This window comes from Nanorana parkeri, unplaced genomic scaffold, assembly GCF_000935625.1.
Source record: "Nanorana parkeri isolate BGI_ZX_2015 unplaced genomic scaffold, ASM93562v1 scaffold668, whole genome shotgun sequence".
NCBI classification, from domain to species: domain Eukaryota; kingdom Metazoa; phylum Chordata; class Amphibia; order Anura; family Dicroglossidae; genus Nanorana; species Nanorana parkeri.
Window position 1 is genome coordinate 212,665 of NW_017306936.1, and position 27,990 is coordinate 240,654.

The following is a 27,990-nucleotide window of genomic DNA, read 5'->3' on the forward strand; positions in this document are numbered from 1 at the left end:
GTGGCTGTGCAGGGATGGAGCGGCAACTCTCTGGTGGGGGGGCCCTCTTCTTCCACGCTGGGCCCCCCCCAAGTGGCGGAACGCCAGGGCCCGGTCGCAATTGCGACCGCTGCGACCCTGGTAGTTCCGCCAGTGGGTCTATTCACAAAACTGCCGTCGACAGCAGAGTGAATAACCGACCCGTAGTGAAGTGAGCCGAAAGCTCGGCTATTCACTTCAGGCTTGTACGGCTGATTTCAGCCATACACCGACTAAAATCAGCCGTACATCGGCTTGCTGCGACTGGCTTCGGGTCGGCCAAACATGCTCAGCATGTTCGGCCGACCCGAAGTGCAGAAGGAGTTCGACTCAGCCGATCCAACATCTGGATCGGCTGAGCCGAACTTCCGGCAGGCTACTCGCTGCTGTTCGGCCTATTCTCATAGATGCCGAACAGCAGTGAGCGGCATTCGGCTCGGCTATTCTGCCTGGTACCTCTGTGATACCGAGCACAATAGAAAAACTGTTAGAAAAGTAGAAAATAGAAAATAGAAAATGATTGGGCAGAGCTAGCAGTGACAGCCAGCTCTGACCTACTGTTTTCTATGGGCCGGGACCAGCTGTCATTACAATGAGAGCTTGTGAGAGCTGGCGGTGATATAAAAAAGTCGGCTCTGCTAAGCTTTCATCCTAATGATGGAAAAGCGTCCCTGGTTACCCGGTAACCAGGGACGCTGATCAGTCATTACAGTGAGAACCAGGCGGTTCTGCTGCCGTCAGAATTAAAAAAAAATGAAAAAAAATCAGCATAGGAATGCATAGCTAGATTCCTATTTGCTATTTCAATTTACAATATCCAATAGCAAGCTGGCTATTGCACCTGCCCTCTGCTGCTGTCAATCACAAGAAGGGGACCTGATGGAGAACTTTATGTCCCCTCTGCTGATTGACAGCAGCAGTGGGCAGGCGCAAAAGCCAGTTTGCTATTGCAAATTGAAATAGCCAATAGGAATGTAGCTATGAATTCCTATGCTGTATTTTTTTTGTATTATTCTGACGGCAGCCGGTGGCTCCGATGTCAGAAGAAAAAAAAAAGACAACAGAGCAGGGAAAGGTGTACTCTGCTCTATCGAGCAGAGTAAAACTTTCCGGGAGAAAGTGTTGCTTGGTTATGTAACTATTATACCATATGCTATGTTCCTGTTGTGATTATTGGCATTGAATGCATTTCTACAATATGCAGGGACTGTCATCTGTCCTATGTTGTGCTAGAAAATTAAATCATATGACTTTCATTAGTTTATCTGATTTAATTATTTAGCATGTTTTCTTCATTATTTAGAGTCGTTCCTGGCTTGTATGCATCTGTCACAAAACCCAAGTGCGTTTAAAGAGGAAGCAGTTTTATCAAATTATTTTACTTTACTTTAGAGACAGAAAGCATTTTGACACTCTGAAGCTTCAAACGAAAAACATAGTGGGGTGGTTTTCCTGTGATCAAAACATTATTTTTAAAGTTCACATTAGTTCAAGAGATTTGCTTCGTGTTCCTGTTTCAGTGATGAGGCACAACATTTGTTAAGGGTCTGACACACATTTATGACAGGTCTTCACTTGCCATAAGTGAACCTAGTCATTTATTTTATCATGCTACATTTCTGCTGTGCTAGGATAACTTCTTGATTACTTTGGCTTTTGTTACCCAAATTACTAGTTTAAGCTATGATCCACTATATAAGCGCTCACACTTACAAGTATATGGTTATGAAGATTCAATTGTGAGATTGTTGAGCTCTGCACATTAACAGGAATTTATGGGTAGATAGTATTAAGACTTATATATAATACAGTGATCCAACAATCTCTATTTAACTACAAAAGACAAAGAAAAGATTTAGGCATGCAAAACCCAGAGACATCTGTATACATACAGTACATACATACATACATACATACATACACACACATGTATGACAAATGAAAAGTGCTGATGGAGTACCTGTTAATATTTAACCATTAATTGTCACATGAGGGCCGCATTCTGGTGGTATAAAAAACTAACTTTTTCCTTCCCACCTCTCGATTGATATACCTCTGGTGTTCATAAGGATGCATTGGGTGTTCATAAGTATGCATTGAGGGCCATCGATTGGTGGCCTCCCAATACTTAATGTAATAAGATTACAATTATTCTCTGGGGATTGGATATTTCCAAATTCTCTTTGTTAGAACTTCCAACCCCTTTCTAGGCAAATATTTAATAATGCTATGGTATTCAATTTTATGGCGGGAAAATTCCCGGTGCTCAGGAGTCCAGAGGCTAACCCCAAGTCATGATTTTATCCAGACCAGGGCAAACAATCTAGTTGTTTACCACCTACAAGGATCTTTTGAAGCTCTTAGACTTGATACAAAAGAAAGTATGTACCTATTGTGAGGAAAAAGGGTCTTGGCTCCGAAGTGTGTGTGGATCTTATTGTCTCTTGTCTTGACCATTTACAATTAACAGGCCTGGACAGGTTCATAATTACATTCAAAATCCCCATGTAATCAATTCCTCGGGACAGTAAAAACTAGGGATGCACCGATACCAAGGCGTTAAATACTTTCTTCTAGTCGGTATTCACCAAGGAAACAGACGGGTTCAATGTACATGATAAAACACAAAATTTAACAAGAAATACACCTGAGTGGTTGACGGAAACTGGGATACAACATAGGCTTAAACTACTAAATGCAAATAAAACATTTAGGACCTGATAATCTGCACGCCAAGGTACTCAAAGAACTGAACAAGGAGATAACAAGACCACTGTTCCTCATTTTTAAGGAATCCGTAATGGCTGGTAGAGTACCAAGCGACAGGAGAAGGGCTAATGTGGTGCCTATATTCAAAAAAGTGTCAAAATGCCAACCAGGGAACTATAGACCAGTTCGTATGACATGCATAGTGTGTAAACTGTTGGAAGAAATTATTAAGGACTACTTTGTGGAATTTGTCCGGGATCATAGTATAATAAGTGATGTGCAACACGGATTTAGGAAGGATCGTTCTTGCCAGACCAACCTGCTGACCTTTTACGAAGAGGTAAGTAGAGATCTGGATGAGGGGAGGCCGGTGGACGTAGTATATCTTTACTTTGCCAAGGCGTTTGATACGGTACCACATAAACGCTTGTTATACAAGCTAAGGGCTATGGGCATAGATGAATTAGTGTGCACGTGGATAGAAAACTAGCTACAAGAACGTGCACAAAGAGTATCAGTTAATGGCACCTTCTCAGACTGGGCGGAGGTCATGAGTGACATGCCCCAGGGTTTGGTGCTGGGTCCCATGCTTTTTAACCTATTTATTAATGATATAGGGGAGGGAGTGAGAAGTCATGTCTCAGTGTTTGCTGATGATACGAAAATTGGGAGGTTAGTAGACACAGATTTAGACATTATAACATTACAGGAGGCCCTGGATAGAATCGGGGAATGGGCAACTGTATGGCAGATGAAGTTCAATGTCGATAAATGTACAGTAATGCACCTTGGAGTTAAAAATAGGCAAATTGACTATACACTTATGGGTGTGCCACTAGGGAAGTCGGAAACGGAGAAGGATTTGGGGGTCATTATAGACCACAGATTGAATAACAGCGTGCAGTGCCAGGCTGCTGTAAACAAAGCAAGCAGAGGCATGTCTTGCATTAAGAAGGGAATGTCTTGCAGGGACAAGTCTATAATTGAGCCACTTTACAGATCACTGGTTCGGCCACATCTGGAGTATGCGGTCCAGTTTTGGTCACCGATACTCAGAAAGGATGTCCTTGAGCTGGAAAAAGTCCAGAGGAGGGCAACCAAACTCATTAAGGGGTTCGATGATCTGAACTATGAAACAAGGTTGTTAAAATTAAATATGTTCTTGTTGGAGGTTAGGAGATTAAGGGGGGGCATGATTTTCATGTATAAACTATTTAAGGGTGACAGCAACCTTAGTAACAAACTGTTTACGGTTAGCTCTATAACAAAGACCAGAGGGCACAACCAAAAATTGGTGGACAATTGTTTTTCAACATACAGGGCGCAAGGGGTTCTTCACAGTTAGAGCGGTTAGGATCTGGAATTCGCTGCCGCAGGAAGTGATTTCAGCTAAGAGTGTTGAATCATTCAAGAAACTCCTGGACGTGTTCCTTGGAGACCGTAACATAAAGGGGTAGAGGTACTGCTAGAAGAAAAATCACGCATGGACTCATAAACACGCACACACCTGCTCATAAATGCATACACGCAATAGGTTGGACTTGATGGACTTATGTCTTTATTCAACCTCAAATACTATGTAACTATGTAACTATGTAACTATGTAAATATAAATAAAGGGATGCACCGATACCAGTTTTGTGAGTACAAGTATTGGTACTTGCCCAAGTACTTACAACTATGAGTACTGATACATTTTTGTTTATTGTCATGTGACCGTTTTTCTAAAACAAAACAGACTAATGATTTCAGGACAGTGGTGGAGCACCAGAGCCAGGTCCCAGCTGAAACCGCTGCAACCCTGGTAGTTCTCATGAAAATGCCAAGTATCTACATTGGTACTCGAAAAGTATCGGTGCACCCTAGTAAAAACTATTTTTTCCTTACTCCAAACAGTCATCCAACATAGAATATTTTTAATTACAAAAATTATAAATATATGTTCATGGAGATTTGGTATAAACCTCATAACACTTTAAATGTAGTAATTTTTATGTATGTCCTAATGTTGAGACTTTCAAAGATTAAACTATTACTACAGTTGCAAAGGCGCCTTCCAACCTTTTTGAGATGGCAAATAACAATGTATTGTTAACAACCTTTTTTGACAAATGACACACTCTTGCCACAACCACAATAAATAGGGTCATGAAAAATGAAAGTGGTCAGTTAAACTCAATGAGATGTTTATACTACTGTGTTTTATTTACATTAGCATTTAAAGATGTTTGATAAGTAGCATGCACAGATTAAAAGACTGAATAAAAAAATAGTGCAATGCAAACAATAAAACACTATTGGTAGTTAAATTGGACATGGACTCAAAAGATGATTTGCTATGTATTAGGGAACATTAAGAACATTTTTGGGGCAACATACAAAAATTGACATAGGAAAGTCAGTTTTGGAGAAAAGATCATCTGCAGGGAGCTCACAGGCTAGCCCTTTGTCCTCTGTCTACCTTTTTTGGGCACAGCTTCCAAAGTTCAAATCCTTTTTTAAGTAAGAACTAAACTCCAATAAAAGAGTACTTATTTTTCCAGTGCACTATTTTTGCCATTAGAAAAAAAACTGTTTCTCTTTGTTAATGTTTTCTCTCCCTATATTGCACACTTCCTGTAGACACTTTGTATTCGCATCCAGTGGATGAGTGCACCGAGCAGCTTATTAACTTTGTTGTTTTAGTGCAGTTAATACTATAGAATGTACCAGCATACCGTGCCTTGGCATAGCTGTTTGTAGTTAGGACTGCACAGAAAAGAGTGACAATGCTTTTTCAATTCAGCTGCAGCAACATGAAGTATGTAGATATCTTTGCTTGTATGATTTCATTTAGCTTTCTGGCATTACAGAAACAACATATTTGGATACACTTTAAAATGTACATTTGTATACAGGTCTTTACAGCTAATGTAACAGAGGGACATTTGTTGAGAGCAGAAGGGCATAGAGATTTGAATCCAAAAGAGGCACAGTACATGAGGCACAGCTGAAACGCATGCCTAGGCTTTGGGGTTTCTCTTGCATATATTTACAAACAAAGGTAATGGAAAATGTTTGTCAATATATTTCAAGCAAGGTGCAAGTAAGCTGCACATGAACTCTTTTCTTATTCCCACATCATATTTTTAGATATCCTGATGGCAAAATGTCATGTATTAACATTGAAGGAAAGCCCAACACATGCAGTCCTCTACCTGTCTGAATTCTGATCCATATTCTGTGTGACCTAAACTGGCATCAATAGGAGGTTTGCACTTTTTTTAAACATTTAAATTGATATTAAAATCAAATGGTTTTAAGCTATTACAAATGCTGATTAAATCAACTACAAAGGATGCCGCTCCTTGATGTTTAAACATTTTAGCTTCCTGCTGTATCAGCTGGCCCCCGATCACTGGCTTTGATATCCTGTTTTAGTGTGTTTTTTTCCCTTGCAGGGTCCTATGGAACCACCCCTTGTGTGTGATAGTAAGCAGCGTGTGTCTCCACAAACACACAAGCACAACAAAGCAAGACACTCTACTGTCCCCTGCTCCTCCTTTCTCCCTCTTTACTCCTCCCTCCTCCCTTCTTTCTTCTCCAAGCTAGTAGACGGAGAGCTGCTGGAGATTGCTATGTCTCGAGATTTTGTACCGGACAGGAATTTCAGGGAAGCTGAACTGAGACAGTTGGACCCAGCTGTTTGTAAACATGATGATCATAATTGCTAGGGCAAACATGTAAAGGAATACTTTGCTTAGCAATGTATATTTGTTTGAACTTTATTCTTGATTGAAAAATGTTAGAGAGTTTAATACTACTTTAAAACAGAAAAAAGGCCAACACTTTAGTGGTATGCTTATCAAAATATTTTGCATCAGACGAGAAAAGTTGCTATACTGTAAATTATGTTTATGTTTACAAAATGAAAGTTGGAGTGCCCACCTTATTTTTTGGGGTCTGCAAAACACTTATGAAAATGTTTTTACCAAACTGATCATGAGATAAATGATTGATAACATACCTATGTCACTTTTATTATATATAGGGGTCTATTCACTAAGCTGCTGTAGGCAGCCGAGTGAAGGACCGACCTAAAGCGAAGTGAGCCGAACGCTGTTCAGCTATTCACTTCAGGCTGGTACAGCTGATTTCAGCCGTATATCGGCTGAAATCAGCCATACATCGGGTGGCTTCGGGTCGGCCGAACATGCTCAGCATGTTCGGCCGACCCGAAGTGCAGAAGGAGTTCGACTCAGCCGATCCAACATCCCCTCCGGCCGGCTACACGCTGCTGTTCGGTCTATTCTTAAAGATGCCGAACAGCAGTGAGTGAATAGCTGAATGCCGCTGTGCGGAGCTCGGCTGTTCTGTTCGGTCCCTCAGTGGGACCGAGCAGAACAGAAAAATAGTTTAAAAAGTAGAAACAAATAAATAGAAAACGATTGTGATGGCAGTGACGGCTAGCTCCGCCCAACTGTATTCTATTGGCCGGCGGTTCTGCTGCCATAAAAAAAAGAAAAAAAACTATCCCGTGCACTCTGGGAGTCTCCAATGCATTCCTATGGCCAAAAATGTTTTTATTTTTTTTTCTATTCTGACACGGAGCAGTCAGCAGTGTTTCTCTTCTTGGCGGCCGGGAGCGGGAGACTCCCGGAGCGCCCGGGAGAGTTTGCTGTCTGGAGATCAGTGTCCCTGGTTAGGTGGTAACTAGGGACGCTGATCTCTCCGCAAGTGGCCGTAGCCAGCCGTAACATCACGGCTGGCTCCGCCCAGCTTTCAAAAGCAGCTTTGGCTTTCAGCGCGGCTCAGGCATATGCGTTCGCATATGCGTTCGGCGCGTCTGAGCCGCTCGGCCAAGTTCAGGAGCTGTACGGGCTATAGTGAATAGCCCGTACAGCAGCCTTTCCGTTCTGCTGAACTGAAGGGGTCCTGGGGCCGAAGTTAGCCGAAGGATCGGCCGAAGCTACGGCTAGATCCTTCAGCTGCTTCGTGAATAGACCCCCATAGTGTAGTATGTTGATCTACTGCTATTTTATTGAAGTTAAACTGAAATGCACAGGGCCAACCAATGCCTGACAGTCAAAAAGAATAAATGAACTCTTTAAAACACATTTCTAATACAATGTAAGAACACCGCCATTTATGGCGATTTTTTATCCTCTGGATAAATATATGCAATTACATAAGATAACTTACCTAATAAGACAGACAGAATTCCAGGTTGTAAGAAGGGCAGTAACATTATTTAACCTGTAGCAACCAGCATCCAATTACAGACCAACTACCATCAAAATATAGCATAAATAAGTGAAGAAATGTTCCAAAGCAGTTTTAGACCTTTTTCTAAAATGATCCATGAAGTAGTTAGGTAACTGAGACCTTACCTGTGGTTAGTACTACAGAATGCTGAAATACATTTTGTTTTTTTTTGCCATATTTGTAATTTCAGCATGTATAAAGGTATGCAAAACATATTTCAGCATAATATAAGTGCAGGTCGTATAAGCTTCTGGAAAATATTTTTCATTCAGTTTATGCTGCAGTACATTTTGTTTTGGAAACCAGGATTTATTTATTAAAAGGAAAGCATAATGTGTTTTTGATGAGTATGCATTTTGAGTTATTAATGCAGGATTTACCTTAAAGTGACTTTCATATTTTTACATGTTTGCTCTTTCATATTTGTATTATTGTACTAAAAATATTTCATATTCAGATTCCCTGCTAGTGCAGCATTTCTCAACCAGGGTTCCTTCAGAGGTTACTAGGGGTTCCTTAAACAGCAAGCATTGATGTAATGATTTGCCACCTGACAGTGAATGCATAGTTTAATCTTTTTAACAATTTGTAATAGACACCCTTCTCAATAACTACTAGTCAGGTATGAGCTGTGAACAGGATGAGTTGGGCTCAAAGTCATAGTTGACCCAAACCCAGCCTTTTATCACTACTACTATGAAATGATAGCTTCCTGATGTTGTGTTTCACATTGTAAACACGCTGGTGGGAATTCCAGATGATGATTTCACCCAGGATCTCCGGCTTGCTTGTTGGCATTCAGCAGTTGGCTGGAGATTGGCATTTGTGATGGTAGTAGCAATGGGGCAACTTCATCTTTGTGGTGGGTAGTTGTGTCAGTGGGCTGTTGGGGCATGGCTCATTGTGATTGACCCTGGATCTACATAACTTTACAACGTCATTGACATTAGATCTACATTAGGGGACATTGTCTAGTTTTCTTAATAATGGACTTCCGCTACAGTGTCCACTGTTTTTATTTACTATTTAGATTGTTTTGCACATAAGTAACAAGGGATACTATGTACTGCTTACTCATTCAAAAATGGTGGCAGGAGGGGCGTGGTTTGATGGCCGCCTGAACCAGGTGCGCTTTCTAGGAGCTCCGTCCAGCACCGCACAAAATAGCAGCCTATCATCCACTATACACCGCCGACATGGGCAAACATGGACCTCGCGGGTCCTCAAAGATGCAACCGATGCAGAAATCTAAAAAAAAAGGGTCAAAAACGATTGAATCGTTCTTTGAACAGAGCGACTCACAAGGGACCAAGCCACACAAGATGGCGCCGCCGGAGCAACAGACGCCTCGTGGAGGGCCGAAGGCTGCAGCTCCCACACCGCATAGGCAGGAGGGCTCTGACCTGTCACAATCGCCCTCTCCAAGCTCGACGGGAACCCCGATGTCACAACGGGACAGGTCCCGATACTCGGCGGGCGACTCGGAGGACGGAGTGAGTGCATGGGGTGTGGAGGGGGGAGACACAGTGTGGCCTTCGCCTACTCACATAGCATCCCAGAGGGCACCCGCGCTGGACCATCCAGGGGGTAGTGGAGAGGCCATCCTTATGAGCCCGGAGGATCCGGTACCGTTCCCGGGCACCCCCTCACTCTCCTCCCCACAATCATGGGCCCTCCCACTGGGTAACACGCCTGATCATCCAATTACAATGCCACAGCGCCGACTAGCGGCAACGTTGAAACAAACACACCCACAGAAAGTCCCTGTACAGCAAGTAGTCATGCAAGACGCCAAGGAAACCCTGGCTCAACGCCATGATAGATAACTGGCAGAGACAGAATTAACCTCTGAAATGGAAATGGGGAATTAGACTAGAGACCTCCCTTATATAGCCCAGGCTCAGTGGCTTGAGACACACCACTCACCCAGTCTCCTTACTTTGGATGTTAGGCTATGCCTCACTAGCACTCCTCTAGAGCGGTTCCGAGCACGGACGCTTAGACGAATGCTGCTGTACAGAAAAAAAAACTGTAGAGTATACAGTGCTAGAATTGCGCTAGTTTGTGGTTCTTCCTCACCCCCCCCCCACCTAGATCACATAGTGGGAGATATAATATACTGTAGTCTAACAGATTTTTTCTGATAATCTTAGGAGATGGTAATATTCCCACCACAAGGAGTTTGTTTAAACATTGTTTATGCTTGTATAGTCAATGAGGCTACCCGCCTCCAATGGTTAGTCATTTCAATGGCTCTTTCTAATGTTGTTTATTTCATTTATAGATTGACTCAATTTCTCTCTTCTCTGCTCTTCCTTGACTTCCTTGACTTGACTTCGCCAGATGCAACAGACCTTTCTCTGAGGGTTGTACATGCACAATGGCCCTTCATTTTGGAAGCCGCTCCCAACACACACATCACAATGGATCCCACTGCTATCAAACTGTTCTCCCTTAATGTTAAGGGATTAAACTCTCCCTTTAAATGCAGCTTAGCCTATCGGGAACTGAAGAGCGCTAATCAGGACGTACTCTTTTTACAAGAGACGCACTTTACCCCGCAAAATACCTTTTAAGTTTTTACTCTCTTTATACCCCAGAGTATACTATGCCTCCCAGAATAAGAAGAAAGCAGGGGTAGCAATATTGCTTAAAGACACCTGCTTATTCTTACCCAATACGGTCCATACGGATAAAGGGGGAAGATGTAGTCTTACATGGTGTGTGGCAGGATATACCAACTACACTTTGTAATGTCTATGCCCCAAACTCAGGACAGATCCGTTTCCTCACTTAACTCCTGACCAAACTCACCAACCTGGAACATACCTACCTTATTATTGGGGGGGGGGGGGGACTTTAACTTACCGCTTTCTGTCACCACAGACCACTTGGGTTCCTTGGGAAGGCAGGCTCCGAAGGGGACGGAATATAACTCACGACACTTCCGTCGCCTGTTAAGACGACATTCCTTACTGGATTCATGGCGTGTGCTTCACCCCTCGGAGAAACGCTACACCTTCTATTCCCCGGTACACCACACTCACACTAGACTTGATTACTTTCCAGTGAACACACCAGTACTAAGGAACTTGATTTCAGCAGACATAGGGGTAATCTTGTGGTCAGACCACGCACCGATATAACTGACTCTTCGCTTAGAACCTACTCGGATCAAAAACTGCCACTGGCGGTTAAACAAAAGTTTAATAAAAGATGAGGTTCCTCGGGAAGACATATTGAAAGCAATTGATTCATACTTCGAACTAAACAATGGCACGGTCTCACAAACATCGATGCTGTGGGAGGCCCATAATGCCACGATTAGGGGTCATTGCATTAGCGTCTAAACTTAAAAAGGATAGGCAGGCCACCATAATACATTTGAAGGAGGAGATAGTACAATTAGAACAACGCTTAGCGTTGGCACCTTCCAAAACTCTCCTCCATGCACTGATCAAGACTAGAACTCGGTTACGTCACCTAATGACCCATAAGGTAGAGAAGTCTATGACATACTTGAGGCAGAGGTACTATGAAAGGGGAGACAAGGCACATACCCTGTTGACCTGTAAGTTGCGTGAAGAAGCTAGCAGCAGGGGGCTGATGGCAATTAGAGAAGCGGGAGGCACCTTACAATACCACCCAGATGTAATCGCTAAAGTATTTAGAGACTACTATAATGATCTCTACAATTTAACAGGCTCAGCTTTTACACCAACAGACGGGCAACTGACATCTCGTGTCCAGAATTACCTGGTGGAGTGATATATGCCGGAAATTACAAACGAAGCATTGGGTGCCTTAAATGCGGACATTACTCCAGAAGAACTTCAAAATATTATCCGAGCCCTCCCTATAGGTAAATCACCAGGCCCAGACGGTTTCTCATACTCATACTATAAGACGTTCACAGATGCCCTTCTCTCACATATGACAGATATGCTTAACTGTTTTCTCCATGGAGAGGCAATACCATCGTCGTTTCTGTCATCCCACATAACGGTGTTTCCCAAGCCAGACAAAGATGGTAAACTATGTACGAACTATAGACCCATTGCCCTCCTCAACTTGGACTTTAAGATCCTTTACGAAAACCTTAGCGAACCGCCTAGCTCGGCTGTTACCGACACTTATCCATAACGACCAAGTGGACTTTGTGCTTAACCGTCAAGCAGGGGATAATACCCACAGACTTGTAGACCTGGTAGATATTATCAACAAAGAAAAGCTTGAGGCACTGTTAATTAGTTTAGACGCCGAAAAAGCGTTTGATAGACTCAGCTGGCCATTCCTACATGCAACTTTGTCACACATAGGGATTAGAGGCCCCTCTGCCCTGAGCGGTTCAAGCTCTATATTTCACTCCATCAGCGTCCATAAAATTACACACAGCAACCTCTGCACTCTTCCAGATACGCAATGGTACCAGACAGTGGTGCCCTCTGTCCCCCCTTTTATACGCTCTTTGTATTGAACCCCTTGCAGCGCGCATACGCAAGTCCCCTGATATATGCAGGGATACAGATAGGATCACAACAATTTAAACTGGCATTATTTGCGGATGATGTCATACTCTCTATAACATCCCCACAAAGGTCTCTATCATATTTAAAGGAAGAACTCCATAGATACTCCATTGTCTCTGGATATAAACTAAACCTAGGTAAAACGGAAGTGCTCCCGCTTAATGTAACCACTGCCACCTTAACCTCATTGCAAACCTCGTTCCCCTCTAGTTGGAAAAGTGATGAAATTAAATATTTGGGTATTTTCATTACAAATAATGTACACTCACTCTATGCGGCCAATTATAAGCCACTCTTTCAGTCACTACGATTTCAGCTGCAGAGGTGGAGGTCATTGAGACTGTCATTTACAGGAAGATTAACTTCAATTAAGATGACACTACTGCCGAAATTGTTATATCATTTCACCACACTGCCAGTGAGAATCCCAACGCCCGACCTCAGATCCCTTCAAAGAGACGTTATAAACTTCATATGGGATGGGAAGAGACATCGAGTGTCACAACAGATACTTTATGCTCCGACCGCAGGGGGGGTCAGGCGTTGACATCTTTTTTTCAACTATTATCATGCAGCCCAATTAAGAGTAGTGCCGACGCTCTCAAGCTTTGATCCCCCCACGGGCTGGGTGAAGATAGAGGGTTTGCAGCTATCATCTATCCACCCCAATGCACTTTTATGGTCCAACCCGGTGCACGTTTGCAGGGAAATTCTGCTCTCCTCCACAAGGCTTACGCTAGAAATATGGAACAAGGTTAAAATTACTAGAGGTCTGGCGATGCCTGGATCATCACTGACTTCCTTTCTGCTGAATCCTAGGCTACAACCTAGGGAGTGGGTGGAGATGTGGCAGTCCAGAGGTATGTTCCACCTCAGAGACCTACTGGACAGAGTTACAGTCATTTGAGCAACTTAAAGAGAAGCATAACCTCCCTACCCGAGCTATTTACTCGTATTTGCAAATTAAACACTTTGCTCAATCAATCTAAAAAAACTTGATATTGCCCTTCTGCACACCATTTGAAACACAATGTTTAGCACCCCACTCCTCCAGGGGCATGATTTCCTTTCTCTACAGCATTTTAAACGAAAACCCAGTAGCGGGCATGGTTGACTTGCCCTATATGTGGAAGTGGGAAGGTGCCCTGGAAACTACGATCTCACCCAAGCAGTGGGAAAGTATATGGAGAATGCAGCAAAGTCTTCGATTTGCTCGATTTATAGAGAAAACCAGTACAAAATAATTTACCATTGGTATCATACACCAGACTTTCTCTATACGCTTAACCAAAAGCTCTCCCCGAACTGTTGGAGATGCAATGGTGCCAGAGGCACCTTATTCCACATATTCTGGGCTTTCCCGAAACTACTGCTCTATTGGGGGGAGGTCAGGGGGGGAGTTTGACGGCAGCAGAACCGCTGGCCAACAGAAAACTGTTGGGCAGAGCAAGCTGTCATTGCTAGCTCCGCACAATCGTTTTCTATTTATTTTTTTGTACTTTTGCAACTATTTTTCTGTTCTGCTCGGTCCCTCCTTGTTTTTAATAATACTCCAATAAAAGGGATTATTTATCCACTGACCAGCAATATAAATGCACACTACAAGTTTCACTGTCAGCATTAATATTATTTTTTTAAACTTTTTAAACTATTTTTCAGTTCTGCTCGATCCCTCTGAGGGACCGAGCAGAACAGCCGTGCCGAATGCCGCTCACTGCTGTTCAGTATCTATAGGAATAGACCGAACAGCAGCGAGTAGCCTGCTGGAGGTTCGGCTTAGCTGATCCAGATGTTGGATCAGCTGAGTCGAACTCCTCCTGCACTTCGGGTCGGCTGAACATGCTGAGCATGTTCGGCCGATGTGAAGCCACCCGATATATACAGCTGATTTCAGCCATACCAGCCTCAAGTGAATAGCTGAACAGTGTTCAGCTCACTTCACTTCAGGTCGGTCTTTCACTCGGCTGCCTACGGCAGCTTAGTGAATAGACCCCAATGTGTACTGTCCATTTAAGAAAAAAAGGCTTGGAGTCCCCCTCAAAGCCATACTTGACCCTTATCCAGTGAGTAAGTTTCTGGAATAGATTTTTAGGGGGCTTACACTGTTTTTTTACAAACAGAAGCAGTCCAGGGAAGGATTTGTCATTTAGTGGTGTGTTTTTTATTTTAAATGTAACTTTTGCAGGAGTACATCATACTGGTTCACAATATACTGGTGCAGCTTTAAGGTATCCCATAAGCATATTTTTTAATGATTTGTGCATTTTTAATGTTGCCTTATAAGCCACAAGACCTGCTCCCTGCTTATCGTTATTAAAAACAATTATTTTTGGATTTGTAAAGGTCCCACAAGGCAATGCTCAGCTACCCATGCTCTTTTTTTTTATCACGAGCTTGCAAATTGGCCTTTAAAAAAAATACAAGAATTGGCTCCCCCTGGACTTCCATGGGCTTTGAGTGCTATGTTTGGAGTTTGCCAATTACCAGCTGGGTTCGGCAAAATTCCAGCAAACCAAGCTGAGCCCAGTTCACCCATCCCTATAATGAATGTGTTGCCAGTGGAACACTACTGTGATCACCAATGCATATTATATTCTTCCCACTGACAACAAATATATGTAAATGTATGTAACAGGGCATTCTTTACACTGACCACCAATGTAAGTGGGCAGCTCTCCCACTAACCACAATTGTAAGGGGAAACTCTCCCAATACCCAGAAATGTAAGAGGGCACCCCTCCCACTAACCACCAGTATAAGGGGACACCTTAACCACTGACCACCAATGCAAGGAGAGACCTCTACCAATGACCAGCAGTGTAATGGGAGTCATTTTTTAATAATACTCCAATATAAGGGATTATTTCTCCACTGACCAACAATATAAATGCACACTACAATTTTCACTATCAGCATTTATTTTCTGCCCATTATTTTTATTTGATTAAATTCATCTCTGTTAGTGAAAATTAATTTGTGGTACAGAACAAGGACGTGTTAAAAAAATGTTGTTATTGAATATAAACATTTTCATTAATGGTTCCCTGACATATGAAAATTATATTAAGGGTTCCTTCAAGACATTCAATAAACAAGAATCAATTGATTTAATATCTTAGGCTTAGTTGACAAAGGCACAGAATAACAGGTTCTATTAAATGAACCGACCGAAATTCGCACAGTGTGTGGGGCTGTCGGCTCCCTTTCAGCCGGCATTCCTCGATCAGCTGATCAAAGGAGCTGGCTGGAAAATCTTCAGCAGCCAATGAGCTGCCCGCTCTGATCGGGTATTCTGACAGGTGCCGACAGCACCTGTCAGAATACAATGCAAATAGCTGCGATTCCTTGATCAACATGCTGTTTGTGTTGATGTAAGAATCACGTCAATTTTTTTCGCTCGGCCCACGGGTTGAATTAAAAACATTGATATGTGTATGGCCAGCCTTAGAAGGAGCACTAAAGTAGAACCATTGTATGGCGCTGTACCTGATTACCAATCCTATGTATGCTTTGCAAAAATATGGCAGCCTCCATACATACACAGTATAAGTAGAAATTATACAAGGTTTTTAATATAATAACACACGCTGAAATGTGTATTCACATCTATCTGATCTCTTTTACATGCACATATTATTTTTTTAAAATTAAATAACTATACCTTCTTTTCCTTTAAGAGCTAGGGAACGCTTTATTATGCAAGAAAATGTTTTTTATTTTGTTTTTTAACAACCTAGAACTAAAGAATAGAAGTGTAAAACAAATTATACTACTGATCATTTATTAGAACTGAAGTATGTGCTGAGACAAAGCTTCTAAGTAATAATCTAGTTATGATGCTCAAAAATAATTGCAAAAATAAAAGTCACAAAAAAGAAATCCACAGAAATTGTGCTGTCACGAAAAAAACCTTCAAACTTTTCACCTACAATAAATAGTTACTGAGTATTTCTAATAATGTTCAGGTAGCACAGCTGCAGATTAAGGGAAATATTGATTCCAAGTACATCACTAGATTGTTTTCTGAATAAATTGCTTCAATTTAAACTAGATTTTCTACAGTCATTTTAACCAATAGTTAAATGTGTCCCTTATCAGTATGACTTTCTCCTACATTATGGCTAAAGTGATAGCTAATTACAATAAAGTGCATGTGCTTTCACAAAAAAAATTAAGTGATATCATCAGTAATAAATGTGTTCTTTTTGAACTAATCCAACTCTAATTATCTCGATCACTTCAGGATTCTATCTCTGATCTGCACCTGGTTTCAAATTGTTATAAACCCTCCTTGCAACATGACATGCTGTTTAGTTCTCTTAAATGCTGATGCAGGACAGGACTCTTGCAAAAAGAATGGTCTGCAGCAATACATAATTCTCTTCTAAAAATACACCAAGGTTAATTTTTACATTTGTTGGCATAAATGATAAAGAATCTAATGACAAAGGAAATGCTGGTTTAAAGAAATGCTGCTATCATATGTGTTTTGGTTTAAATACTTATACTAGATACTTATATTAACCCAGGAAATGTTTTGTCAGACAAATGCTTGTGTGAGGGAATGGTGGTGAATGTTTAATGTGTGGCAGATAAGTTGCGCTCGGTCTAGTTGTGAATGGGTGTGAAAGTGATCTCTCAAAACCAAAGGGGGGAGTCACTCATTCCCAGCACAGTGATTTTTGATTATTACGGTGGTGAATGTTTGACTAATAGTACAGCAGGTTAGATGTGAATAACCAGTAAATGCCCAAAGAATCCATTGATCTCGTGAATTAATCCTATTTAAAAGTAAAAGTATTATTTTTATAACATAATTTACCAAGTCAGAGTTGGAGAAGGCAAATTAGGCAACAGCATCAAATGTGAGTGGAGTTTAATATATAAAAAAGGTGATTGGCAGCATGCAAGAAAAAGCACAGACATCTCAAAAACTGAGAAGCATGGGAGTCATAAGGGTTATTTTCTTTATTTATCATGGTAAGGGTTTTTTTTTAGTTTAAATATGAAAAATTACACATATGTTCCAAAGCCATTAAAGTTTATTTTAAATGACACTCATTGCCCTTTTAAAATCAGATGGTAAAAATGTGGGTTCTTTGTATTCCATATAACAGGCAGCCCATAAAGTTGGTGCTTTGAACTTAACCAGTTTAGGTGGTATCTTTTTTTTTTAATGCATTTAGTTATATCAAATAAAAAAGCAGCACAACGCCTTCCCACAAATAGAAGCCTGGCTCAACAGACAAACTGGCTTATTTTCCAGTAGCAAGATGTCCTTACGCATGTAGACTCCCTGCCATGGTAATACCAGTCCATATTAACATTCAGCTTAATTCTGTTTGGAAGTAGGTTATTTTACCACTCTCTGTTGCTTGGTTAAAATGTTGCAAAAAAATCAAGACCTGCAAAAGAAGAGGTTTCGCTCTCACCCTCTCCTTCCGCTGGCCCCTATATCACTATAGAACAAATACACAGTGGGAGAAGCAGGCTTTAATAGTCCCTGAAATATTGAATGTGGAGATTTTGGTGAAAGGCAAAGATTGGGAGAACAAGTGGCGGGATAGGTACAGCAAGAATAAATTGAATTAGAAACCCCTTTAGACAAATAATTTTTGATTTTAGAAAGTAGTTAAATTATTTTATTTGGAATCGAATTGTTCGAAAAGCATTTAAATATGTAATTAAAACCCTCAAAGTTTTATAGACAATATTATGCTATTAAAAATTTCTAATGAAGGATTGATCTAGGCCACTGTGCACCCTAACAATTTTAATTGTGTATACTAAAGTTGAGTCAGCATAATAATTGCAACTACAATAGCCTAGAATTGTTGGTGTTTTGCTCCTTTTTTCCTGTAATTGCTGATTAGATTATCTTGTAGGGACCCTGTCCTTACCTGAAGAAAATAGAAAAAATGCTGCCAGCTGTCACAATATCTGGAAATCCGTGCCAGATTTTCGCTTTGCTCCCTGGTTCTGGGCTGTCAGCCTAGGGTGTCCCACAAGGCTGCAGCCAATCTGCTCTCCTCCACCCCTATTTAGGACTTCCTCACATGTTGCTCTTGGTGCGAGCAACAAGTCTTATGCCTTGTTCCGTACCCCTTGTGGCTCTATCCCAGGGATCTTATTCCCTGCGCTTGCTACTAGATCCTTGTGCCTTTGGCTTCATTGCCTCACTTCTACTGTGTTTTCCCTCACCAGCCTTTGTCTGTTTGCTTCCTCCTATTTACTTGCTTTCTTGTACTTCAATTCCGTCACTTACCTTCCAGTGTATCTTCCTTTGCTTTGCTGTCACCCCTTTATTTCTGTGCTCCTCTCTTACCTTGTGGCTGTGTTGAATTCATCCTTGTCTGCACACCCCCTGTGTGCATACATCCCTTTGTGCTTCTTTATGTACTTTTCCCTCTGTTATCCTGCTTCTCTGTATGCACGTGCAATGCACATCTCCTGCTTACTTTTGTACATTACACCTTCCTGTGCCTAGGTGTGCCTCTAAGCTACTTACCCTTCCTGAGTATCCTTGTTTAGCTACCCTCTTCAGTATACTCTCCTGTTCTGCTGTGCGTTTTGCACCTTTTGCTTGTGACTTTCTCTTTCTCTCATTGTGTGCCACTGTTCCTTTCTTCCTCCTCTTGGTTAAAAGTTTCTTCCCTACCTGTTGTTTGTATCCAGTTCCCCGATGCTTCGACTAGTCATTTGCGTCTGTGTGGGTGCGCTAGAGGGCTGCAACCTGGAAGGTGTCCAGCAGCCAATCATCCTCACCACTAGAGGCTCTATCGCATACCTGGCCCTTCTTAGATTCTGCGCCTCTAGTGTGTCCTGAGAACGCACAGACCATTAGTTCCTCTCTCTCTGTTACCAACATCCCAGATATCCCTCCTGTCTGTAACTCATACCAACTCCTCAAACCCCGGAGCTCACATTCCCCTAGTGCCCCGGTCCCCAGACCGTGACACCAGAATTGCTGATCCTTGCTCTCTTAAAGAGTTACTGCTGCTAAAGAATCTTCTGCATTCAACACACTTCACTACAGGACAGTTGGCAGTTGGAACCGCAGCATGTAGGCCCCCTAGGAACCGCAGCATGTAGGCCCCCTACACGGAATGATCAAGCATCTGGTGCATCCAAAAGTGTGATGGATGCCAAAGCTTCTTTCTCATCAGTAGCTCTTTATGAGTAAAGATTGGCAGTGCAGCAGGTGGGACAGGTAAGCATTAAAAGTCTTTACAAAAATCATTAAGTGGGAGCAGTTTTTTTTTTCAATTTTCTTGATACTGATACATAATCGACAATAGAAAAAGAAATGCACAATAGAAAAATCATTAGCACTTTTTTTCTTTCACTGAAGAACAATTATCTGAGAGTTGTGCTAAGAGGGAGAGGTTGCTAAGAGAGCTGCTGCCATGGATACATATTTTGTATCTATAGGAGTCCCTCCCCTAGCAACCAGTCTGTCTCAGCATGGCTGATTTCAGATTTAAACCCTGTGGTTAATCTCCATATATTATTTTTAGACCAAAGAGCCCTCCGACACTAACACTGGACAGCACATTCTGTCAAACACAGCAGCCCATCTCTAAATTCCAAACCTCTCTCATGCTTTTTGTCCAATAGTTTTGCAGCCCAAATAATGGATGCACATGTACTTTTTAACTATATAACATAGAAAACATCATCATGTAATTATTCCCATTTTTTACATGGTAATACTATACTCATAGTAACTGCTTAGAAAGGCTACATGCCCTAATTAAAATAATTTGAGTTTTCTGACTTGTGAACAATTATGGGTTTAATAAAACTTATGGTCTGAACAGTAAAATAAAAATAGTACAATTGATGTATATTTGAACAAAAGAAACATTTAAAAAAGAGATTGTTACCATGGTGATAAAAAGAAAAACATCCAGTGGTATGGTACCACTTTACTGCTAGCTGATATAATGAAATTACATAGTATTTGCAGCTGTCATTGTTAATTTTTCAGCTCAATGAAGTAGTTGTCAGAATCAAGGGAACACGGAATGTTCATTAAAGCATTACACTTGTAGAACAACGAGGTACAGTGAGGTCACTTTGCAAGAAGAGATATTATTCACACAAAGTAATATACAGTATTTGAAAGCAGGCTGCACGGTGCAGATATTTATTACTTTAATTTTTTTTGTTTTCTTTTGGGGTGATATGACACACAAATATGCTTCTACTATAACACATAGCACAAAAAGCAACAGAGACAAAATAATAATAATCTTATTTAAACAGCTTTCAGCAGCTCAATTTCACTGAGAAATGAAAGCTGGATTGTAAATGTATTTTTGTATTATGACATTAAAATGGGACACTTGTAACCAAATGTATAGGAAACTGTATGAGCAATGTACAATGTCCCACCTAAAGAATGATACAATAACTTCTCAAGATGCCTGTGCAGAAAACCTTTCTGAAAGGGAAAATCTCTTTAACCTCTCTGGCGGTATGATTATGCAGGATTTTAGCATGCCAAAGCGGTACATTGTTTTTCATGGCAATTTGTTGCTTTATATTGTAGACCTGTAAATCTTAGGAATAACTCACTAAATCTGTCCAAACAAGAGTCCAGTAGACATCCCGGGTATGATAAAGTTTGAAACAAGAAATCATAAATTATAATATAAAAACTATAATATAATAATAAAAAAATGGTGCAGTAAATGGGAATTCTGGGGGCGCTGCCTGATCCGTACCACATTCAATAGAGTACAGGAAAAGTGCAGGCAGGGCAGTGGACAAAGCTCTAGGGACAAAATTGAATTGAAATAGTTTGATAAATATATGTAATTATAGCAGATTACATTGTATTGTGTGTATTCTGTGTAAATGTCATGTTTGCACTTTTGAATTTCCCGCCGGCTGTCCCCCTGGTCCTGGTAGTGTCACCCGAACATGTATTATTGTGTTTCTTCCATACAATTTATATAAATTCAAGAAATTATTTAAAAATCACCATAGTAAAATAACTCCTATTCTTAGTGGGGTTTATTATTAACATTTTGCACTTCCAAAATCAGCATGACCTAGAATAACTTTTTTTCGGAAATGCATGCAGATATATATCATAGGAATGCAATACGACAACTGTACTCTACAGAGGATAACTTAAAATATGAATAATAGAACAAATGATTACATGCCATTCTGGGATACATGTACATTTTGCAGTAATTTGGAATCAGAATTAATTATGTATACCCATTAACATCTAACCTTTTCAGGAGTTGTTTTGGTTCGATTAGATGTAATACAATTGCAGACAAATAAACATGAAGAGCTCAAGTGGGAAATACAGTAATTCCCAGGGGCTGTAATATGTCCAAAGACCAGAAAATACTGCATTATGCTTACTACAAGCATATTCATAAGAATACAAATCAAGCTCCTCTGTTGGCTTAATTGTGTTTTGTATGGCCATCTTCTTAGGATAATTAAATAGCTCTAATTGATGTGCTGTCATTTTACGTGTGTGGATCTAAAAAAGGCACCTTACTGTGTATTCACAAAATATTACACATTTCGTCTCAATAGCATGAATGATGAATGCTATGTTTTGTCCACAGTTGAAAAATAAACTCAAGGTAGCAAAGCTGGAAAAAATACATTTAAATTGTATTTAATGAATGAATAAATTAAAAATTTTACAGCACAAAACATAAATACTTATAAAGGGTTAAATTATTTTAATAAAGGGTTAAATTATTCTAATAATATTGTTTACATGTCTTTTAAACAAGTATATTTTTAAGCAATAACATTGCAGTTAGTACTTTTAGCAAAATTGTCTTCCTTGCTATGCTGCTGATTCTGTGTACTGTACATATTCTCCCTTGACATTTCCAAACATGTGAAATACAAACTAGTTTCAAGTTATTGAGAAGGTTGTGTGCTTTCAAGAAAGTAAATTCTTGCTCAACTTGCACAGCAGTTCTTAAAGAGGCCCAAAAAAGGCAAGCAATGTCAATGGACTAGTCACCAGTATGTCCTGCAGACTTCCTGCAGCTGATCTTTTCTCCATAACTGATTTACCATGTCTTGTTCTGCATAGTGTCTCTGTAAGGTGGGGACCATCTTGGCAGAGGAGTAGGGATCTTCTTCCTTGTGTCAGAGCTGCCCCCCCTTGATTAATGGTAAGATTCATGAAGCAGCAGAAAGCACAGATCCACATGATACAAAACAGAAGCAGGGAGATCCTTGCACTATAGGTACAGATTTCTCTCCAGCAAAGACAAAGTTAGCAGACAAGTATTGACATCACTAAGTCCCACTCTAAGGGGGTTATTCACAAAGCTACCGAAAGCAGCTGAGTGAATAACCGAGTCAAAGTGAATTGAGCGTCGTTTGGCTATTTACTTCAGCTCAGTCTCCCTGATTTCAGCTGTACATCGGCTAAAATCAGCCATATATCGTCTGCCTTCGGTCATGCCGGGAAAATATAAACAATTGACATCACCACTAGCTTCACTCAACTGTTTACTTTTGTCCAGCACCTGCCAGAGTCTTCCAGCAGGTCCCAGGCAAATGAAAACTACTGGGTGGAGCCGGCAGTGATGTCAAGGCCAGCTCCACCCAGTTGTTGTTGTTTAATGACAGATCAGTGTCCCCATGTCATTTGAGGACGCTGATCTTTCATTACAGTACAACATGACGAAGCCATCTGTGACATCATGGCTGGCTCTGCCCAGTTGTTATCTTTTGCCGGGAGGACAGTCGACTTTGGCCGACCTTTCTCCCTGCTTCGGCTGTCGCTACTGCTCAGCCAAGCTGGAGCATATGCGTTCGGCTCAGCTCAGAGACTTGGCTGCCTTCGACTGCTGTACGAGCTATAGTGAATAGCCCGAAGCTATCCTGGATTCTTCGGCTCTATAGTGAATAACCCTCTAACTCTCATAAGAATAGAAATGAGAAGAAGCAGTGCCTTAGATGAGCTTACACTGCAAAGCTATGAGACTGTAAGCACAGGAGTGCATAGCCACAGGAAGTGCTGTTCATCTGGTAAATTGTTCAGTATACTACTTAGGCACAGTTAACCTTCCATTTTTACATTTAGGTCCACTTTAATTCCCAACGTAAGCCCAGGGCATAGTTTATTTTGGAGTGTGGTCAACTTTAAAGGAAACAAGCAAATATCTAGGCTCCTTTCTACATATGTTTATGTGCGTGAAATAAGGTTTGCAAATCTTTTTCCTAACATTTGCATATACTGTATAGCTTGATATAGCTAGAAAAATTTACAGGTGCTTGAACTTAACTGGGTATGGTCTCAAACAACTGTATAACATGTAATACGTAAGCATACCATCTGTGTTCCAGGCTAACCCTTACTGCTTTTCTGAAAACAAAAGTCTTGAATATATGAATTACAAATTCCACACACAGCTAAAAAAAACGATTTACCCACTCAATCCTCTTTCCAAGCCCGCTCTGTTTAGGTTGGGCCATATGGAAAGTTCATAATGATTTCAGTAACGGCAGCTATGATTTCCGTGACCGCAGTGTTCACATCCTGTCTCCTCAGTTTCTCCTTTCTAAAATATAGGGGGTTATTCACAAAGCTGCCGAGGGCAGCCGTGTGAATAACCGACCCAAATTGAAGTGAGCCGAACGCTGTTTGGCTATTCACTTCAGGCTTGTACGGCTGATTTACGGCTTGCTTCGGGTTGGCCGGACATGCTCAGCATGTTTGGCCAACCCGAAGTACAGAAGGAGTTCTTCTCGCTGCTGTTTGGCCTATTCTCATAGATGCCGAACAGCAGTGAGTGAATAGCCGAATGCCGCCGGCTATTCTGCTTGGAACCTCTGTGGTCCCGAGCAGAATAGAAAAAGTAGAAAAAAGTAGAAAAAAAAAGATCAGCGTCCCCTAAATAGCCAAGTAACCAGGGGACGCTGAATTGTCAGTACCATGCGAGCTCAGCAGAGTCGGCTTTCATATCACCTCCGACTCTGCTAAGCTCTCATTTTAATGCAGGGGGAGAGAGCAGCCCCCTGAAATGATGGCAGATAGCAACAAAAAAAACAAAAAAACAACAGAGCAGGGAAAGTGTTTCTCTCCCAGGCGGCTGGGAGCCGCTATCTAATAGCGGGAGACTCCCGGAGTGGTAACCAGGGCACACTGATCTGTCTCTGCAAGTGGCCGGAGCCAGCCGTGAGATGACGGCTGGCTCCGCCCAGCTGTAAGTAGCAGGCAGTTCGGCCAGCTTTGTCTTTCACCTCGGCTCAGTCGAGCCGAGACATACGCTCGGGCGACTGCGGGAGCTGTACGGGCTATAGTGAATAGCCCGCACAGCAGTCCTTCGGTTCTACTGAACTGAAGGGGTCCTGGGGCCGAAGCTAGCGAAGGATCAGCCGAAGCTACGGCTAGATCCTTCGGCAGCTTTGTGAATAGACCCCATAATATTGTGTAGGCATTCCTGCTCTTTTTCAAATGAACAGGAATTGTCACCCTGTAAAAAGCACCAACATTTCCTATTGGTATTGAACACTTAACCTCCCTGGCGGTATTCCCGAGTCTGGCTCGGGGTGAATTTTCCATACCAGGAGCAGTAACCCCGAACCAGACTCGGGGCTGCAGAGAAAAGTGACACTTACCTTGTCCCTGCGAGCCCGCGACCTCCCTTCCCCCCTGCCTCAGTCTTGCAGTGGTAGAGGTAGAAAACCTAAGGGGTCTATTCACCAAGCTGCCGAGGGCAGCTGAGTGAATGACCGATCTGAAGTGAAGTGAGCCGAACACTGTTCGGCTATTCACTTCAGGCTGGTACGGCTGTTTTCAGCCGTACATCGGCTTGCTTCGAGTGTCTTCGGGTCGGCCGAACATGCTCTGCATGTTCGGCCGACCCGAAGTGCAGAAGGAGTTTGACTCAGCCAATCCAACATCTGGATCAGGTGAGCCGAACCTCCGGCAGGCTTCTCACTGCTGTGCGGGCTATTCTTAAAAATGCAGAACAGCAGTGAGGGACCGAGCAGAACAGAAAAAGAGTGAATAAAGTAAAAAAAGTAAATAGAAAACGATTGTGCGGAGCTAGCAGTGATAGCTAGCTCCGCCCAATAGTTTTCTATTGTCCGACGGCTCTGATGATGTAAAAAAAAAATGAAAAAAAACCTCTCCCGGGCGCTCTGGGAGCCTCCTGCTCCCGGCCGCCCATGAGAGAAACACTGATGTGTCTTTTTTTCTTTATTTTGACACAATCGATGTCAGACTAGAAAAAAAAGAGAATTTTCCCATTTGAAAAGCATTGGGACATTGCTATTGGCTATTTCAATTTGCAATAGCCAATAGTAAACTAACATTGTTCCCGCCCTATGGGAGATGTAGTACTCAGACAAGTATGCATTCTTAGCTTTTTCATCAAATGTATTATTACTTCAAGAAGCACATGCTAAAGATCTTATAGTTTCCTAGAACTTGAGGTCTGAACACTGATTTTTAATTAACCTCCCTGGCGGTATGATTATGCAGGATTTTAGCATGCCAAAGTGGTACATTGTTTTTCATGGCAATTTGTTTTATATTGTAGGCATGTAATTCTTAGTAAATCTTAGGAATAACTCGCCTAAATCTGTCCAAACAGAGTCCAGTAGACATCCCGGGTATGATAAAGTTTGAAACACGAAATCATAAATACCGGCTCCGCCCCGCGCTGTGACGCCCGAAAACGAAACTGAAAGCCGAATTCCGGCATCGGCCGGGTGAACACAGCAGAGGACACCGCAGGGACAAGGTAAGTGACACTTTTGCGCAATCCCAAGTGTGGCTCGGGAATACCGCCAGGGAGGTTAATGGTAAACGTAAAGTCATACAGTTTTTATTGTTTTTTTGGCTTGGTCTTGAATTGAATGGGTTTACAGTATTTGAATTTCATTGTTGTAGCCATCTCTATTACGGAGATGTCTACTCTCTAGCCATTGGGCCTGAACTAAAAGTAAAAGTGTTTGTTAGATATTATATGCTGCCCCTTGCAAATGCTTGTTGTAATAATAAATACCCACACGTGTTACATCAACACAGAACATGTTTTTTTTTTAAAGTTGCTCCTTCTTTTAATAAACACACTTTTGCTACCGTGGTTAGCAATTATGGGACATGTCACATTATAGTTGAATGTAAGAATGTATCGTTGAATGTAACAAGAATGTGAGCTTTACCAGATCAGTTAAAATATCACTAGAGAAAGGTACTAATTTTCTTCATAGCAATTTCAACCAGCCCTTGTCTATCTTCTTTAGAAAATTAGGACACAAGCACAATGGGGACACTAGTAGCAGTAACATATTCCTGAAAATTGATTGAGTCAAATAAAACAGTCATAATAATAATAATAATAATAACACTGAGAACTCTTACCCCTTTTGTGGAGGAGTACACTAGCATGGTGTCGTCCATTACCATTCTCAACATAACAGGAGTAATTTCCTAAGTCAGAATCTTGAACTGAATCAAATATTAATGAGATCGATACTTCTTGCTCTCCAAGATGTTTCCTAAGAACTCTTAAAAAGAAAACAGAAACAAGATGTGTGTGCTGTATTCGTTACAGTTTCACAATTTGTAAATGACATCCAGTCCTTAAAATAGCAGTAAATAAAGTAAATCATTGGTGCAAGCCTGTTGATTACATTTTATTATCCATGTTTCATATTTACTGCTTGTTTGTTTAATGGGTGAGTTTTGGTAAATAAGATTCATAGATTGTTACGGGTTGCCTTTCTTCTGAAACATTTACTAAGCAATCTATAACAGTACAAAGGTGATTACTTTATACATAGAAAGATGATATAAAGTCTATATGTCTATGTGACTGGTTTAAGGTATATCTATAGCCAAAACTTGATTCACCATCTCCATTTGTCCTGGTAAATATTGTCACAGAAACAAAAAGTGATGGGAAATCAAAAATGGTTGTCTCTAGAACAAGAAGTGACAGTAAATATTTCAATGGGGCATCTGTTCCAGTGACACCTGTCTAAGAAGGAATTCCCCTCACCTTGTAGTAATGTTTTTCTAACTTTCATTGCTTCTTTGGGACAGGAAGTGCAGATAATCTCCCCAATGGAACACAGACACCAAAACATTCAATTACAGGGACTCAAACCCTTCCCAAAATAAAACATATTTTTGACTATACATATAATGAATACAAATGATATTTATTATTTATTTTCTCTCAAAGGCTAAAGCTAGGTACTCACAGAAAATTTGCAAGCACTGTGTGGGTGTTTTGAGAGGCCAGAACCTCTGTCCGAATACAGTGAAACAACATCAAAAGATTCATTCAGCCTCAATGTTAGCTTGGATGAAGGTTTCTGTAATTGTTTTTGCTCAGTCTGTAAGGCTGAATGAAAAAAATATGACCCAGCCGGTGTTTACCTTTCTGACCATGTGACCATGTTTCATGTTGCACCCATATTCATGATGTAACATGAAACATGCTCAAACTGACAACCCCATTCTGCCCCC

General features: G+C 41.3%; 1 protein-coding gene across 1 annotated transcript in view; it reads right to left on the minus strand.

Annotated features, from left to right (window-relative positions):
• The window catches only part of IL1RAPL1 (interleukin 1 receptor accessory protein like 1), a 587,524-nt gene that overhangs the window by 27,208 nt on the left and 532,326 nt on the right, over positions 1 to 27,990 (minus strand). Inside the window, exon 7 of the mRNA XM_018563512.1 lies at positions 26,878 to 27,023. Within this exon, the coding sequence (XP_018419014.1) occupies positions 26,878 to 27,023 (146 nt within the window). The remainder of the gene's footprint in view (positions 1 to 26,877; positions 27,024 to 27,990) is intronic.